This window comes from Passer montanus, unplaced genomic scaffold (assembly GCF_014805655.1).
Source record: "Passer montanus isolate IOZ18808 unplaced genomic scaffold, ASM1480565v1 scaffold24, whole genome shotgun sequence".
NCBI lineage: Eukaryota > Metazoa > Chordata > Aves > Passeriformes > Passeridae > Passer > Passer montanus.
In genome coordinates this window covers 406,665-423,812 of record NW_024367037.1, presented here as the reverse complement: position 1 = coordinate 423,812, position 17,148 = coordinate 406,665, and the positions used below count along the sequence as shown (strand labels likewise).

General features: G+C 39.6%; 1 protein-coding gene across 9 annotated transcripts in view; it reads left to right on the top strand.

Annotated features, from left to right (window-relative positions):
* EPB41L4B (erythrocyte membrane protein band 4.1 like 4B) overlaps positions 1-17,148 on the top strand; it is a 169,666-nt gene that overhangs the window by 48,122 nt on the left and 104,396 nt on the right. For all 9 annotated transcript variants that reach the window (XR_005627624.1, XR_005627623.1, XR_005627626.1 and 6 more), the window contains exons 2-4: positions 3,594-3,698; positions 14,487-14,529; positions 16,727-16,805. Coding sequence is in view for 5 of the 9 variants with exons in the window: in XM_039711024.1 (XP_039566958.1) it covers positions 3,594-3,698; positions 14,487-14,529; positions 16,727-16,805 (227 nt within the window). In the remaining 4 variants the exon portion in view is untranslated. The remainder of the gene's footprint in view (positions 1-3,593; positions 3,699-14,486; positions 14,530-16,726; positions 16,806-17,148) is intronic.

Sequence of the window (17,148 nt, the reverse complement as noted above, 5' to 3'; positions counted from 1 at the left end):
GGAATAGCTAAGATGAACACTAATCAGCTTGTTTAGACTGGTTGGTGTAAAATGTCCCTGGCTGATCAATTTTCTCTTTCCTTCATGTCTACCAGAAGCACATTAAATTCTCTTGCCTATTTCCATGTCAAGTCTGGAAGAGTTTCTAATTAGAGAAGTTAATCTTTGTTTTGTCATGTTTTAGCTGACAAGAATTTCCATAGATTCCCTGAGACTGGGAACTCTCTGGCAGCTGAAAATGTAGCCTACTTGAAGTGTGGGCCATGCAGCTGTCACTGCAAGGTGCTGTATACCTATCCCAACTGGGGTCCTTGTAGGATTTGCAGTGAGTCCTCATTTAACATAAGAATTCTCTCTGCATGTGATTCATGATCCTAAGGAAGATGATATGGGGGTTTATTTGAGAATGGCTTTAATGAAACAGTGGACAAAACTCGCACAACTGTGGAACAGTTAGGTGGAACAGGGCCAACTGACATGAGAACCTTTTTTTTTTTCCTTTCTCTCAGTGATTGCACATTATCAAGGAGGTTCCCAGTCTGCAAGTGTAATTCAGTCTTTGTGTTTCATCAAGTGCCTGCCTCATGATAATTCAGTTTTGCCTTAGGTTGTAGCTGTAGTTTTGTTTGTAAGCTGAACATTTCAGACCCACCCTCCCAGTGCTTGCCTGTGAGGTTTCATGGTGCTCACACAAGTTCTCCTGAGCTCCAAGAAAGACTGGCAGTGTTTTAATTGATGTTTCAAAACAAAACAAAAAAACCCAAACAAAAACTCACAAGCCAAAAAGAAACCCTACCAAAACAGAAAGCAAAGACAAGAAAAAACCAGCAAAAACAAAAACCCAACAGAAACAAACAAAAAAACCCAAGTCAACACAAGGTTTTGCAACTTTTCTTACATCACTGTTCCCAATTATAGTAACTTCCATACCAACAAAATAGTAACTCTATATAATAATATATACATACTGTTTGTTGCCATGTACTTCATTTTGTGGGATATAAGTTATGCAGACCATTTACATCTGATACTTCTGAACCATCTGTCTAGTAAGGTATGACTGTAACATATGTTTAGTTTATGGTTGGGGTTTTGTAGCTGTATCTTCAGAAAATAAGCACAAGTCAAGGGTCTGTAGAGAGAGTATGATTTATTGAATTCCAGATTATTAGATCTATGAAAATTTTACTGTACAAAATAATTTTCTTGTCTTTATGTGGTACCAGATTGTGAAAGAGGAAGCTTGTCATTTAGCTAATGTTTTGTCTAGAAGGAAGGGAGAAGAAAAAGACAATGAAAATCAAAATAATTTTGCTTTTGAGACCGCTATCATGCACATGTAATGCCTAAGGAAAAAGCCTTCTATTTTGACTGTTCCACCCATTTCATTCAGTGTACATTTATTTATCAGTCCACAATCTGACCTGCTGGATTGTCAGTCAGTGATGAGGCAGAATAAGGGACAGGTAATCCTTTACTGCTAGTAAAGAGTCAGTCGCTTTTATCTCCCCCTGTAGTGCAACATCTCAAAGAAAGTTTTTGGTCAGCAATTTGCTAGCGGCGGCAGCTTTATCATTTAAGGGGTACAAGTTGCTGGGAAAGCTCATTTAGTGACAAGTTAAATGTTACAATCTCCTGTAAGCCGTGTATGTTATACTGCATTTTATGGTCTAGCTGTGCAGTGCGGAGCTATTCTGCATGTAACACGTGTTAAACATTAACCACTGCTTGGGTACAGAAGGTGGAGTGTGCTCTCTCTGGTTTCTATTGGGTGTGTGGCAGTGGAAGATAAACATATACTGGTAGTTAATGCCATAAAGCAAGCAACTACGAGCAGAGTAGGGCATCAAGTGCATTTTTCCTACGTTTTGAATTTTTCATGTTCTGCTGTTTCTCTTTTTATTGCTTTTGAGGGTTTTCTCCTCCCTCACTTGTTTAGATTTTGTTGAGCTTTGGTTTGGCTTCTTTTAACAAGTGCTGATTTTACTCCATATGAGAAAATATCTTCTGGATATTTTTTGTTCAGTTTATAACAATTGCTGTACAAATAAAGATGATGACATCTTAGCAATGTACTGTTTTAAGAAGCCATTGTATTCTCATCTACCTTTAATAGAATGTTGAACTTCGGTTAATAATGTCTATTATCCTCCTCTTGCCCCCTTCAAAATAATGAAACAGTATCTTACAATGACAGTTTAATGTTGGTATTAAGCTTTTATGAAGCTTTAATTCCACTCTTGAAATTTGATATGATTCAATTTCTGTGCTTCTGTTATGTTAGTTAAAAACCCTAAAAAATACAACTTAAATAAAATTTGCTGTCTATTCCTGAGCTTGCTTGACTTCCTTGGAAAAACAGTGGTGTAACTCGTTATCTTGTCTGTTACTGAAGAAAAACTGATGTTAGGCAGTCTAGAACCCTGAACAGGAGTTCTGCATGTTATGATTGAAGGTGCCTTTGTGCAGAAGACCAAACTAAAGGAGCTGAATGCTTAACTGTGAATTTGGGGGTAAAGTTGAAATGCCTACTATGTTAGTTTTAAAAAAAACCTTTTTTTTAAAAAATCCTTAAAGTTGTAAGAGGGACAGGTGGATCCTGATCCTGTATAAAGGTGGATCCTTCCCTGTATAAAGTACAGCTGTAGCTTCAGTTTCTTACTCAGGTTTATGATGGTCTCATGCATTTTTGTCCAAGGGGTGATTTTGCTCAAGAACTTGAAAACTTTCTTCCCCAAGTAGCTCAACAACAACAACAAAAAAAATTGGTTTGTTATTGCCTTTTCCTTCGGGCTACCTATAATCTTCAAACTTTGATTTTCTAGTGTTGAAGACTGAGTACCTAAATTCTTGTCTTAACCTCATAAAAAGTACCCAGGCCAATGCAGCCTACATTTAAGAATATGCTAAATTTTCTACCCTTACCTGGAGGCCATAGTTGGGGTTTTAGTTTTTAACTTTTATTTCCATGCCTGCATGTTTCAGACAGCATGCCAAGTAAGGTTTACAGCTTTTTTGGTCCTTGTTTGTTTCTTCATTTAAAGGCTGTAAATATGATGGCAACTGGCAACATAAATGAAATCTTATCAAATCCCATTAATTTTCTTCACAATGCTCTTGGAGTGTTCAGGCTGTCCAGAATTTATTTTCCAGCTGCAGTGGTGGTCTGGCACTGTGTGACTGCAGTTGCTGTTGATAGCCAGCAAATTTCAGGCAGTGTATGTTAAGCAAACTTTTCCTGGAGAATCTGACTTCCTGGGGTACAAAATGATGGCTCTGTGAGTTAGGACACTTGTAGGGCATAAGCCTTCCCTTTCTCTTGTACGTTTTAAATTATGATGAACTTTGAAAGCTTGCTTTGAGAGTGAAATCTGATGCTGTTGGAATAGCTGCAGACAAGAACGGCATGTCTCACTCTGTTTTCTCAAAAGTAAAAAGAAATGTCAATGCATTTCTTCAGAATAAATAGAATTGCTCTTCTGATATTTTTTACTTTGTGTATCTCTTCTCACACATTTGAACTTGAAAAGAAACACACCCAAACAAACCCACACTGACCAGTTTTAAAAACAGCATTTTCTTTTGTATTACAGAAAAATGCAAAGGGACAGGAGTTGTTTGACCAGATTGTGTATCATTTGGACCTTGTAGAAACTGATTACTTTGGCCTGCAATTCATGGATGCTTCCCAAATTACAGTGAGTATAACTTGATTTTTATGTTTTGCAGTAGTTTGTGTTGTCTGTTGTAACTTTGTTGCTGATGCAGTTCCATGGAGAGATGTCAGCACTGGGGGCTGAAACAAGTGATGCCATGTTTGGTTCTTGCACATAAAGCTACATCCTCTGAATGAGTCCTGTGTCATCCTACATGACATGCGTGTGACTTGATTGCACACAAGTTAAAACAACAATGAATTTTGGTAAAGAAAAATGTGCTTTATGGTGGACTCATGGTGTTCAAAATGTTTTGCAAGCAAGGATTTCTTGTAAATTTGCTCTCTCTGCTGTTCTGTGCACACATTGTGTTGCTTTGTAGGTTTAGGTTCATTTGCAAGAGCAAAACATTTTAACTAAATGGTCTCCTTCTCTTCCTTATATAAGGACCTCCAGTATCTACAGGTAAAATAAATAAATCCTCAAAAAGTATTTACAGATCTGTATAGATATATTAATAGAATAGGGTTAAAAGACTACAGCATTGTGATTACACTGTATTGACATGTATTTAATCTTTTCCTTTGTCTGCTCACTCTGTGTGAGTAGGAAGTTTGACAAAAACCTGCACTGTGGATAAAAAATATGCATATTTGGAAAAATAAGTGTTTCTTTTAGTGCTCTCTGGTCAGTTCGTAAATGTTTTTTTCCATGAAGGAACAGAAGATGTCTTCTCTGGGATAATATAATAAAATAATGGGAAAATGTAGCTGCAATATTGACATCCTGGGAAGAGTAGTTTCTAAGTTTATCATCCCAGAATTCTCAGCTTTATTCTCTAATGAGCTTGGGTCAAAGGATGGATCAGGGTTTAAGCAGCTACGTTATCATCTGTGTTTCTGTAAAGAACAAACAAGAAAAATCTATCCAGGAGCTGTACTAATGACTTGATACTGGAAGAAGAGAATCTGTGGGTTTGGGGAGAAGCAGTATTAAACTATTTAAACATTATCCTGTTGTCTAAATGAATTTAGGTTAATAGCACTGAAAATGGATGTTTTGAATGAAGTATGTCCATAATGGGTTTGGGAGTTTTAGGTGGTTTCGTGTGTGTGTGCTCCTGATAAAATTTCTAAATACATTGCGTGTACTTTTGTGATAGATCTGATTATAAGGACACAGCTAATAGGGCAGACCCTGCTTGTAATGGGAAAACTACATTATATTGTCACTGATTGTCAAATCATCCAATTGGGAATTTGATAGCTAGGAATAGTTACCTAGCAAGGAGTTCCATAATGTTTTGAAAGAAGGGAAGCAGGAAGGGACAGTGAAATATCCTTTCTTACCAAGGATGAGGGCAGATCAGCCAAAAGCGGGGCTGAGGAAGCTGGAAAGGCTCATTTTCTTGTATGTTTGCAAAACTGAAGGGCTCTTTTGACTCATAAGAAAGGTGCAGATGTGAGTAGCTATGTCTTTTGTATGTACCTCTCTCACTGGTATTGAGGGAAAAATGTGCCTGAAAAAGTGTTTCAGCCTTGTTTGTTTGCTATTTCTTTGCTCTGTTAAGGAAGGAAGTGCATGATGCATCTGCAGTTGCAAGAGGGATGAGAGCTGCTAGGGGGGTCTGAAAAAAGACAGTTCTGGTGAGGGGTTTTGGTGGTAGGGCTGTAGTTTCCTGAATTAAGAGGAGTGTTGAGGGCAAAGTTCTTTACTTTCACTGAAGTGCAAGGCCAAAAGTTCTTGGCTCTTGTTTTTTTTTTGTCTGGCTCAAGCTGGACAGAGAGTAGAGCTCTGCAAAGTTCTTTACTTTCACTGAAGTGCAAGGCCAAAAGTTCTTGGCTCTTGGTTTTTTTGTCTGACTCAAGCTGGACAGAGAGTAGAGCTTAGAGAACTTCAAGGCACAAGCTTTTATCTTGCCCAGCACCCTGTGCCCAAAGGTTCCATGCTTTAAGAGCCTTCCTTCAGCTGTTTTGAACCTGTGACCTGCTCTTTTTGTTTGCACAGCAATTAATGCATGGCCTCCATGGGCTTCTGCTTAGTGCCAGCCCAGACACAATGCCAAGTGGGGGACTGGGAGATTAAAGTTGTGTAAACCCCTTTGAGGCTCTAAGCCTTTGTCTTTAGTATGTATTGTTAAGGGCTAAACATGTTTAAGCCACCATTACAAGTAAGAGAGCACAAAATAGTCTCTGAATAGTGGAGATTGCTTCTGTGTGCGCCAAGGCCAGCAGCTTTTGAGTGCACTGTGTTTCCTGCAATCCTGTAACTTTGCCAAGACGTTGGGACAAGCAGTGTTGATAGATGTGATTTAGAAAACAAAATCGTGATTAGAGTTTATCTGCTTTGAGAGAAAAAAAACTTTAATTGTTTGAACAGCTTATTTTAATACAACTCCCCCCAAAAAGCTGCAAAAAGCAAGATGTCAGCAGTAATCCAGAAAATACTGTAATGACTATTCAGTGAACTCTGCATTACTTTGTATCTTGTGCTCTTTGAAGATATCCATCAGAAGAATGTAGAAGGATGTAGTAGGATAGAAGAATGTAGATAATCAACTAATAGTTTATTTTAAAACAAATCTTAGTGTACTGTTGTATTTCGAGTTACTTGCTATTAACTCTAGAAATAGAAATTCTAATATAAGAAAACAAATTCTTAATCTAGGTGTTATAGAACTTCAACAGAGATGTAGTGTTTGGGGTGATTGGAGGCTGTCACTCTGATGTACGAGGTCTCTGCAGTGGTTTAGAGAAAATGCAAAGCTTATTGGGTTTTCAGTTACTTTTACTACAGTCTGTGTTTTCTAGTGAAGCAGGAGGCCTTGAAAACTTCAGCTGAGGTTGGAAATAACAATAATAAAGTCTTAGGAGCTATTGAAGCTCGGTTGCCACGAGGAAGTATTTAATTGAACTTTGTAGGAACTGGTTGCATGCAATGTTTTCAATGGTTGGTTTGGGGTTTTGACACTTGTTTTAGGCCATTGGTAGCTGATGTTTATCCATTTTCAATCCAGGAGTGTCCTTTCTTTGTGTCTTATTCTAAATCATCTTACTAAAAAAAAGGCTTTCTGTGGTTAGCAGCTCATTTTGAGCTTTGTATTTTATAGGGTCTCTCAAAATTTAGACATCTCCATTTCTACAGTTGCATTCTTTGTTCCAATTTTCTGTTCTGTGATGCTAAAACATGGATACCCTCCCAGCCCCTCCTGTGTTTTACAAGAATTCATAACTGAAGAATTGCCCACATTTATTAGCTTGGAATTTGCTTGCTTTCATCATGATTTTGTTTCTCTTCACAAGAGCAATTGCAGAGTAATTGAGAGGGAAGAATTTTTAAGATAAATTTTTGAATTCTCTGGGTTTTTTTTTTAGTTTGTGCAAATGAGTTGCTGTCATCTGTGGGAATGGATGGAAGAAAAAGAATTAAAATGCCCCTTTTCTGACATGTGTCTCTTTCAGTGATCCTCTAAGTCTTTTAAGTCCTTTATGTCTGATCTCTAATGTCACAAAGACCCCTAAAGAAGGTCCATATGGAACAGCCTTTCCCAGCTGTGCTCTGCAGCCTGTTGAACCATTCTGAGGATGTGTGGTTGCAGCCAGTGTGTCTGGCACATTGGGAAGCACTGGATTTACACTGTGTGTACAGCAAGACTGGTGTGTGAGGGCACATTGTGCCTCCTGCAGATGCTGCCCATGGCTATGGTGGGGACCAGGGTTTCCTGGGAAGATGTGTGCTAGGACCAGCCTGCAGTGAATTGTCCTGGTAAACCATGTTTGCATCTGAACTTCTCAGTATTGATCAATTTCTAAATTGGGTTTTAATGCAAGAGCTGAGAAGAGAGTGGAAGGAGGACATGGAGAAGGATGTGTAGGAGTGAAATAGACTTTCATGAAAGCAATTGCTCCAAGTCAAAAAAACAAGAGGGAAAAAACATGGCCAGAACTGTGTTGCCCAGAGTGAGTCTGACCAGCAGCAGTGTGTCAGGATGCAGTGATTCTGACACTGACATCCTCACCCCTATGAAAGGCTGCCTTCTGGCCAGCTTTTTCTGAGAAAGTCAGGACCGTGTATGATTCATGACAAAGGATTTCAGCAGTGCTAGGGGGCAGGTAGGAAGCATGCTGGACAACAAATAATGTAAGTACCTTTGTTTCCTCTACACATCAAGAACTAGATTCCTGGATGTTTCAGCAGGTATTGGGTCAGGGACTTGTAGGGCCTTGGTTCATTAAGACTGCCTTTGCTGTATCTGTCTGAATTTTCTTGTAAGGGCTCATTGATCGGGTTTTTTCAGCTGCTGCTTTTAATATTACTGCTGTGGTTCTCAAAATGTGAGGGATGGGGAAAAATGAGCAGTTCAAACCAGTCAATTAGCCTCATAGTGTGATATCTGGGAGTCTTTTCTCTTTGTACTTCTTTATACTTTAACGAGTGTTCATGAAGCAGAAGAAAATAGGGACAAGCCTTTTTTTCAACATACTGGATGTGGGAAAGAAGGGAGACTGCTGTAAATATTTTGATAATTCTAAGTATTTCCTTTTCTGCTACTGTTAAACATGCTATTTTCTCCATGAATAAGCTGTGATATTCTTCTGTGACTCAGTTACCCCTCCCTGACTCTCTTCGTCTGGATGATTAGCACTTTGGGACTGTGGTGGTTGCAGGACATGTGTCTGTGGATTGTAACCAAAAGCAAAAAATACCAGTCACAGATCGAGGGTCCTAAAAGCTGTAGAACAACCTGTAGCACTCGACGCTTCAGTTTCTAATAGTGGCAGTGGTAGAAATGCCAGTTCAGTAACTGGGCACAGGCAGTGTGGCTGACTCCACAGCGATGCAGAGCACCTGGTGAATGTGGAACACTTCCCATCTGTTGCTGTCCAAGTCTGCATTGTGGTTTGTGAACAAGTGGTGGAAGACTCCAAAACACTAACAAATTCCAGTCTCTAGTCTTCCAGTAGCACCTGCTGTTTTGGGAGGACATTTTTCTGACACAGACGTGAGAAGCAGGCGTACAGGGCAGGTGGTTGTTGTGCTGTCTGTCAGTGATGCTTCTGCACCTCTCTGCAGAGTGTAAAGAATTCTCTCTGGGACAGCAAACAGTCTGTGCTGGTTTCTTTTGTCTTTCTGTGTGGTTGGAGTATACGATGACGTGATTTCTCAGTTTTCTTCCACTGATACAGTCAGGTTTGTTGCCTACTTGTTACAAATCCCTTCTGTTTATTTTTGAATGTTTGGACGTAGGCATCAAAATTAAAAGTAAATTGCTGGAATTGATCTGGAGTGGTATCTGCTTTCATTATCTGTTAAGTAAATCTAATGAGAAATATACTAGACCAGGAAAGTTTTTAATATATATTTTTTAATAATTCTGTGTTTTACTTCTGTCAAGTCTGCAAAGCAAAATATTATTTGCTTATCACATGGATATGAATTAGGATAGGCTAATGGTCTTGAAGGATGTCCTTACATCTCTCTATTATTCTTGGTTAGTTTCTCTGGTCTGTAGTTAAACCACATCATTTATCAGGAATCTTCTGAGATGGCTCTGTGCTGTCTCAGACTGGGACAGGCCAGGCTTCCATGATATGTGGAGGTCAGGGATGGTAAAGACCCTTAAGGCCTACCAGTGCCCTCATGGCTCTGGAATCAGCATCTGTGGCCTTGTACTTCCCAAGATCACAGTCTGGAGCTTTATCATAGCTCCATCTGCCCTTCTCCTGCTGGACAGCTCTGCTTGCACCCTGCATTGTCTGCACTGTCCCACTGTGTCTGACTTGTGGAAGGTGGCAGCTCTTCTTCACAGGGTGAAGAGAACTTGGCATGGGAGCTGTAGAATGGTGTCAGTTCCACAGGGCAGCTGGTCTGCCTTGTTCAGGCCAGGGACAACTTAGAAAACTGGTAAAATTTTGCACCTGGATCAGGTTGGTCCTCCAGTGGTGTTGATGTGGTTCTGTACCCCTGTGCTGGGGCCCTGTTCAATAAGATGCTGACAACAGTGTCCAAAGAGGGCCTAAATCAAAACTGGCCAGCTGAGACTGAAACTTCTGTAAGATCCTGCCAGTATTCCATGAAAAGTTGGTCTCATCTGAGCCCAAATGCAAATTTTTCACCTTTTTAATCCCAGCTTCGTTTTATGTGAATGCTATTTGAGTAGAAGTGCATTCCCTTTTCTCTTTTTTCTTTCAAGTTGGGTAGGTGGGGTTGTAGAGTGGCATCCTGAAAAATCCCTGCAGGTCTCGTCTGCTAAAAGGTGTCTCTATCCAAGCTCCTCATAGCAGCTTCAGTTGTATCTGGTTTCTTGGGGCTTTGTTCAGTCATGTTGGATACCCTCACGGACGGTGGCTCCACAGTCCCTCTGGGCACCTGTGCTTTGTCTGAACAGCCTCATGGAGACAGTCTTCCTGTCTAGCTGGGATTTCTCCTGAATCTGGTGCCAGTCATCCTTCTGCCTTGGAATACCTCTGAGAGGTGTCAATCATCTTCTCTACAGTCTTTCAGTAGGCAGCTGAAGTCACCTGTCAGGTGAGCCTTCATTTTCAAGAGGAGCATAACTTTCTAGGAGGGATTAGAGAAACACAAGAACAATACCTCATTGTTTTACATTGTGAGCTCTTGGGAGATTATCCTAAGTGTATGTTTGTGTACTCCCTGAGTTTCTACATGACCCCAGTCCTCATTTGGTTTTCTGTTACTATCATAATAATGTTGAAAGGTGACCTGCAAAAGAAAAGAGGGCTTTTGCTCCCTTTTAAATCTGTAAATGTAGAGAAATCCCCAAACTGCGGTTTGGTGGGTAGAATTTTTATTGGCTTGATTTTTTGGTGTTTCTTTTCTGCATGTGATGCATGCATTTTTAACTTCTCTGCTTTAGAAGGTTGTGTGAGTAATGGCAGGCAGCTTGGTAGGATTCAGGTGCCTAGGAAACCAGAAAGCAAGAAGACAGTTGAAGGGATAATTGACTTTTGGTTTTAAAGGTGCCGGCTTTTGTTTAGCACACCTTCTTTTATGAACTTGATCATTGAGCATAATTCTCTCTCTTGTACCTCCAGCATGACTTGAGAATGCTTTCAACCAATATTTTTCAGAGGACAAATAAAACTATCAGTAAAAATGGTCTTTCTCTTACCGATAGTTGAATATATAAATAAGCATGAGGAGGAACAGTCTATTCAAGATGTTCTTCATCCATTTTAAACTACCAAAGACAGCCAACCAAAAAGGGTCAGATGCAATTTTTTTTCCTTTTCAGGTCACCTTTGAGGGCTGTATAAACCAAGACAAGGAATTTTCATTCTTTTAGGAAGCAAGTAGAGAGGTGGCGGAATTTACAAAGCTCAGGTGTGTGATGGGATTGTGTCAGGCTGTGGAAATCCTCCTTTCATTTGGCACTCACGTGGTCCTTATAAGCTGACTGCTTTAGCAGCTGTAGTTTATCTGCTGTATCTCGACACAAATATATCCTTCCCATGCTGTATATCTATTTTGAGAAAATATTGGCTACTACCATTAGGAAATGCTGAGCTACTTACTTTTCCTCTTCACTTCAATAAAGTGAGTGATCAACAGGAGACCATGCTGAGATAAATACACACTTCCAGTAGTTTAAGAAATTAGTTGTTTGGGTTTTTTTTAAATGGTGCTTCTTTCATGTGGAATTGATTGGTGTTTGTTTTAAAGATATGAATCCCAGTCAATGACTACTGTGTTATGTCAGTTAATACCATAGGAAGCATTATACATTTGATAGAGCAAAGAAATTTTGCTGAGATTAAAGAGGAATAAATGGAAGCTAATCTAGCATTTAACCTTCCAGTTTACCTGAAAAAATTAAAGGAGGGACCACAGTGGTCTCTGCAGCTGATGATGGGAAGTAGAGAGGGAGGTGCTGAGCTCTCCTCCCTGGTATCCATGGAAAGGATGCATGGGAATGGTTCAAAGCTGGATTATGGGAGGTTCAGACTGGATAATGGGAATAATTTCTTTACCAAGAGGGTTGTCAAACATTGGAACAGACTTCCTAGCATAATTGATGTCCCAAGCCTGTCAGTCTTCGGAGATGTTTGGACAATGCCCTTAACATGAAGTGGTCAGGCAGTGGGGCTAGATGGTCATTGTAGGTCCCTTCCAGCTGAACTACTTGTTCTTTTCTAGCATAATCATAGAATTCTGATTACCTGCAGTTTGATCAGGTTTGGGTTTTTCTTCCCTTAAAAGAAGAAAAGCAGCTTAGACACTGTCTTCCTATCATAACACAGTCCTAAAGCAATTAATCCCTTTCCTCCTCCTTGTTCTGCACTGATGTTTCCGAGTCTGAACAAGATACAGGGATTATGGGGGGGTATGGTTGAAATTAGTCTGGTCATCTTGGTCCTACACTGTGAGATCCATCGTTAAGTTTCTTTGGTGAGTCCGGATCGTGAAATCATGTATGGTCATTTAGCCAGAGCACAAGATAGGCTGTCTTAGGTGCTGAGAGAAGAGCTAGGCTCCTCTGGTTTTATTCAGCTTCCTAGTGAGACTTCAGAATTCATTGCTTTCACTTCCCTCTAATTGAGTCAGCAAGCAGTATGTAGCCAAGCCCAAACCTATTTTAGGTTTTAGCTAGAATGCTTTGATTTTTTTTCGGCTGAGAGGGACATTTGGAAGGCTGGTGTGGTACACAGTGTGAAGAAGCCCTCTGACATTATCTGAGGCAAAGAAGTGTTAAAATTCAGCCTGATTTTCACAGAAATTGCACAAAATATCCGACTCTGAAATTGGAGTTGGTTCATAAATCTGCATGAAAACTTCCACGCCTGGGAGCTCTGGGCCAATAGTACTGCCAGTCCATGCCCTACGTCTGCCATGTATTTATGATCTGTGTGGTGGCACATCACACACTTGATGTGTAGTGCAGGATGGGGGTAAAACAGCAGCTCACTGTTGCCTCTGAAGAGAGGTGACATTAATGCTTGCTGTGCTTTATCTCCTGGAGCCGTCTGCCTCTGCCTGCTTAGGTACGGAGAGTGATGATAGCTTCCTGTCTAAGCTGTAGTCTCAGTTAATGGTCTGCACAAGTAGTTCCTGGAGTCTTGTTAAGTATTTTTTAGCCATTATTTGAAGTATTTGCACTTGCAAATAATCAGTTTGAAACTTACTCTTATTTGAGCTTTAATGTACCTTAAAGACCACATGCCAAGAAAAGGGACTATCAGCTGTTTTTTCATTGGAATTATTACAGTTCAGGTTGTTCAGTGCTTGTTCCAGAACATGGTACTAGCAGGAGTTTTTGGCATGTAGTATAGATGCTTTTTACATGAAGCTAAACTTTTCTTTTAATGCATTAATTATATTTGTCTTTGAGGGGCTTTTTTTTAGCCAAAATAAATATTGAATAAAAAGACATTTGCACAGCTAGGTATTTGAAGAATAAAAAATTTATCTGCCCCGGAGCTATGAAAGTAACAGACTTATATAATTTTAGTTAAAAAAGAAAAGGCAAATGTTGATTTTTTTTTCTTTATCAAAAATTTGAGATTTCACAAAGCTGTAATTTTTCATAAGAGAGCAAAATAGAGACAAAATAAATTACTTGCAACTCTAAGGAATGTATTTATATGAGCTGTAATGTTTTATTGCCATTCTGCTAGAGATTTCTACCAGATTAGGGATTACAAGAATTGATTTCTTGGCAGCCTCACCTAAGGGAGTCTTGCAAGTCTCCTGCAAATAAAATCACCTTCAGAGTCATTGTTCCATTTCTCTTTCTCCCTCTTGTGTGATTTATTTACCATAAAGGTTGTAAGCTGTCAGACTTTTGATCTGTGCACATCTATACCTGTGATAAATTTTTGCCTTGGTTTAGAACACAGTTAGTAAATAAATGCCAGTATTACTAGACAACAAATAATTTTGCACATTTATTCAGCCATAGTAGCATGATGGTGGTGTAACAATAGGTAGTCATTGAAAGTAGTCAGTTTTTCTGAAAACATTAATTATTTAATAGCAAGAAGGAAGAGGGTTTTATTCCTGAGATTTTGTTTCATAGTACCTAGTTTATAACTTTAAAATACATTCAAAGATAGAAAACCACTTATTTCAAAGAAATCCAAAACTCTCTTACCACTTTGTATGACAGAAGCATTTACATGGAGTTGATTCAAATAAGATTGCAGCCTTCTGTAGGACATTGAGCAGACACTGTCAAAGATTTCAGCTAAATTTACACCAGCTTGTGTTTATTGCTGCCTTTCTGTACATGCAACTTATACTGACAAGAGGGTGCATAAACTTTGCTGGGAATCATATGTTTTTGTCATCATTGTTGCACTATTCCATATCTTTTGCCTTAGTTTAAAAACAAAGGGGTGGGATATACATCAGTGTTTCCCAAATGCTTTTAATGGGGTTAAGTCTCTTTCTTTACCTTGAAAAAGCTTGCCTATGGAGCAGGACTGTCCTGAAGGCAGGACAGTACAGACCCTGGAGGGTCTCCATCAAACAGAGGTTCAAAGGAGGCTGAAACTCGGGGGTTTGGGGCAAAAGGATGCCTTCCTTACACACCACTGCTTTGTGGCCTTGCATTTTGAAGCTTCTTCTCTGGAAGAGTGGCTTCCCTGGTAGTACTGATGAATTTAAAAATCAAGCTTTCTCATGTGGAAGAAGGGAAGTTATTAAACATGCCAATAAACACTTTTACCAATATGCAGAAGTTTAGAAAATAAATATGGCAATATTTTCTTATAAGAGATTTTTATCTGTTAAATTTTATTGTAATCAGTTTATGGAGTCAAAAAAGTCTTGAAATGGAACTGCTTCTAAGTGTGGATTTTCTTTTTTTAGCACTGGTTGGACCATTCAAAATTCATTAAGAAGCAAATAAAAAGTAAGTACTGTGTCTCTGCCTGTTTATTTTGTTACTTCCTAAAGAATTTTAATTTAGTGTATTAGAACATGATAGAGAATGTCTAAATATGGCCTTTAATTGAATAAATATTCCTTAGAAAATAGTTTTAATTTAATGGGTAATTGGATGACTATGTTATGTCTAAGGGCAAGAGCACTTATTAAGCAGTAGCCCAGCCTTCAGAAGCTCTTGTTAAAACTGTGCTGTTTGTCTAAGGCAGAGTAGGTTGCCAGGTAATTTCAGTCTGATCTGTGAAATTGGGTTGCCTGGACACAGATCGCAGTTCCTGTCACTGCTTCTGATCCACAACAGATATCCTGCAATTTCTTTCAGAGAGTAAATGGAAAATACTTCATTGTGTAATGATTAATTTTTAATTTTTTTTCCCAGATTATTATTTTAGGAGTTAAACTAGCAGAAATACCTGCTGTTTTGTCAAATGTAGTTTTGAAATAGCTGCTGTTCCATCAAAGGTAGTTTTGGATGGAGGGGTTGGTGGACTGTGTTTTCTGTGAAAATTTTCTAGGGCAGGGAAGTAGCTCCTGGATTTTTGATAATCTGGTTGCAGGCTTGGGTACAGTACAGCCATTGGCATTATCATGTTTTGTTACAACACTGCAGCTGGCAACAGTCATAAGCCATGAAGACATGGCTTCTGTGAGATTAAAATGTGGTTTTCAAGAAAATTGTTGTTTGCCTTGGAGGACCTCATAGAGACAGATCTTGATTACTTCAGTGGTGCTTTGCCTTTCTTTTTGATGAGTACCCAAGTATCTAGATGATTTTTGTTACCAGTGGAGTTCTTCAGAGGCCTTTAGGATAGTTTGCTGTCATGCCATGGTGTGTGGGTGTCAGCCTGCTAGAATCCATGGTGAAGACAGCTGCTATGGGTAAGGTTTTTGCTGTTTGGTTTTCTCTCCCCTTTTCATCACACCACAGACTGCTTTACCTTAGGTGACTAGCTCCTTGGCAGCTGCACTTTCTCTAATAGCCTTGTCCTGGAAAATCAGTGATTCTGTAACACCTTCAGCCAATTTAGTTGCATGTTTTTGTCTGTTTTTAATGAGCCAAGGGCCTGTTTTAAAAATAATTTGGCCAGTCTTGGCTCTGAGGAAGGCTGGAGAGGGAAGCAGTTTGTTGGGTGTTGTAAAGGTCTGTCTCACAACAGGTTACTTTCCTTTGCCTTGAATTCAGCAGATGCTTTGTGAAGAGTTCCTCTTTCAAGATGGATATTGGTCACTGCTGTCTTTTCCAAGTCATTATCTCACCTTTGCAGACCTCACCAGTGGTGCCAAGCTGTGAGCTCAGGGTGCTATAACCTGACATACAGGAGCTGCAATGGAGACAGAATAAAGCTCTAATTATTTGACTTCTAGCTGCATATCATTTAGTAGAGGGATCATTAATAGGCATATGTTTGTTTGTTGATGTGGTGTTACAGAAGACCTTAAAAAAGTGAGGAAAAGTAATTTTTCCATCAATTAATACATCAGCAGGCAGCTGGTCAGAAGATGAGGATTAGGCAGATAAGGATGCATTGGTCACAGTTTTATGGTAGCTGGATAACTTCCTATTATCTGTGTTACATGGGAAGTCCAATGTAGCATTCACCTTCTGACTTGAGGAAACACAATTCTTGAAACCCCATAGAATTTTTTAGCTTTCTATATTCATGGGTGCCTTCCAGAGTCCTGTCTAGCATTTTTTAGTCTATTTATCCTACCTTTTCAAATTAATGTGTTTCAATTGAAAGCTGATCTATTGGGTAGGGGGTTTTTTTTGGAGTAGTGTTTGTGCCTGGCAAGAAGGAACATCATCTCCTTCCCTCTTCCTTCCATTTCCCCCTGGGTCCAGCAACAGGGAGTATTACCTAGAAATTGCTGTCATTCACAGCATGCTGTGAGGCACCCCTCTTTGGACAAAAAATGTGTTTGCCAAGTGGACTATTGCTTTGATAAATTTGAATTAATGAGTATCAAAAAGTATGGTAATCATCTATATTTTTTGTTTATTGCACGCATGTTTTAACTAAAAAAAAAAATTAAATATTTTCTTTGACGAATCTGAAAAATGTTATAATTTTGGGTTTCTTGGGTGGTGTGGCGACTGTTCTGCCTTCTCAGGACTGCAAGGATTATAAACCTTTCTTCCCCATTTAAAATCTCTGCATGTGCAGTTGGACCTCCGTACACGTTGCATTTTCGAATTAAGTACTACTCGTCAGAGCCGAACAACCTTCACGAAGAGTTTACAAGGTAGGAGCTGTGCGTGGCCGACGGGGACTTAACACATCTGAGGCACATGGGGGTACTGCAAGTGGGTGATTCGAGCTTTCGTATTAAGGGTGCTCATCTTGTCTGCCTTCTTAGGTGTTTTCCTGCTGTCAGAGAAACATCATGTTTTTTATTTGCTGCCAGAAAGCATTCATGGGCCTCTCCAAGCGTGTTGGTGTGTAGGAGATGCTGTGTTCTGGTGCTCTGAAATAGGCAAAGAAAGGCAGAGTTGGGTGGGGAAAGCTGCAGCTGGGAGACGCCTGCTCTTGATAGCTGCCATCCTCTGAGAGATGTTTCCATTATGTCCTGCTTTGTTCCTCCTGCC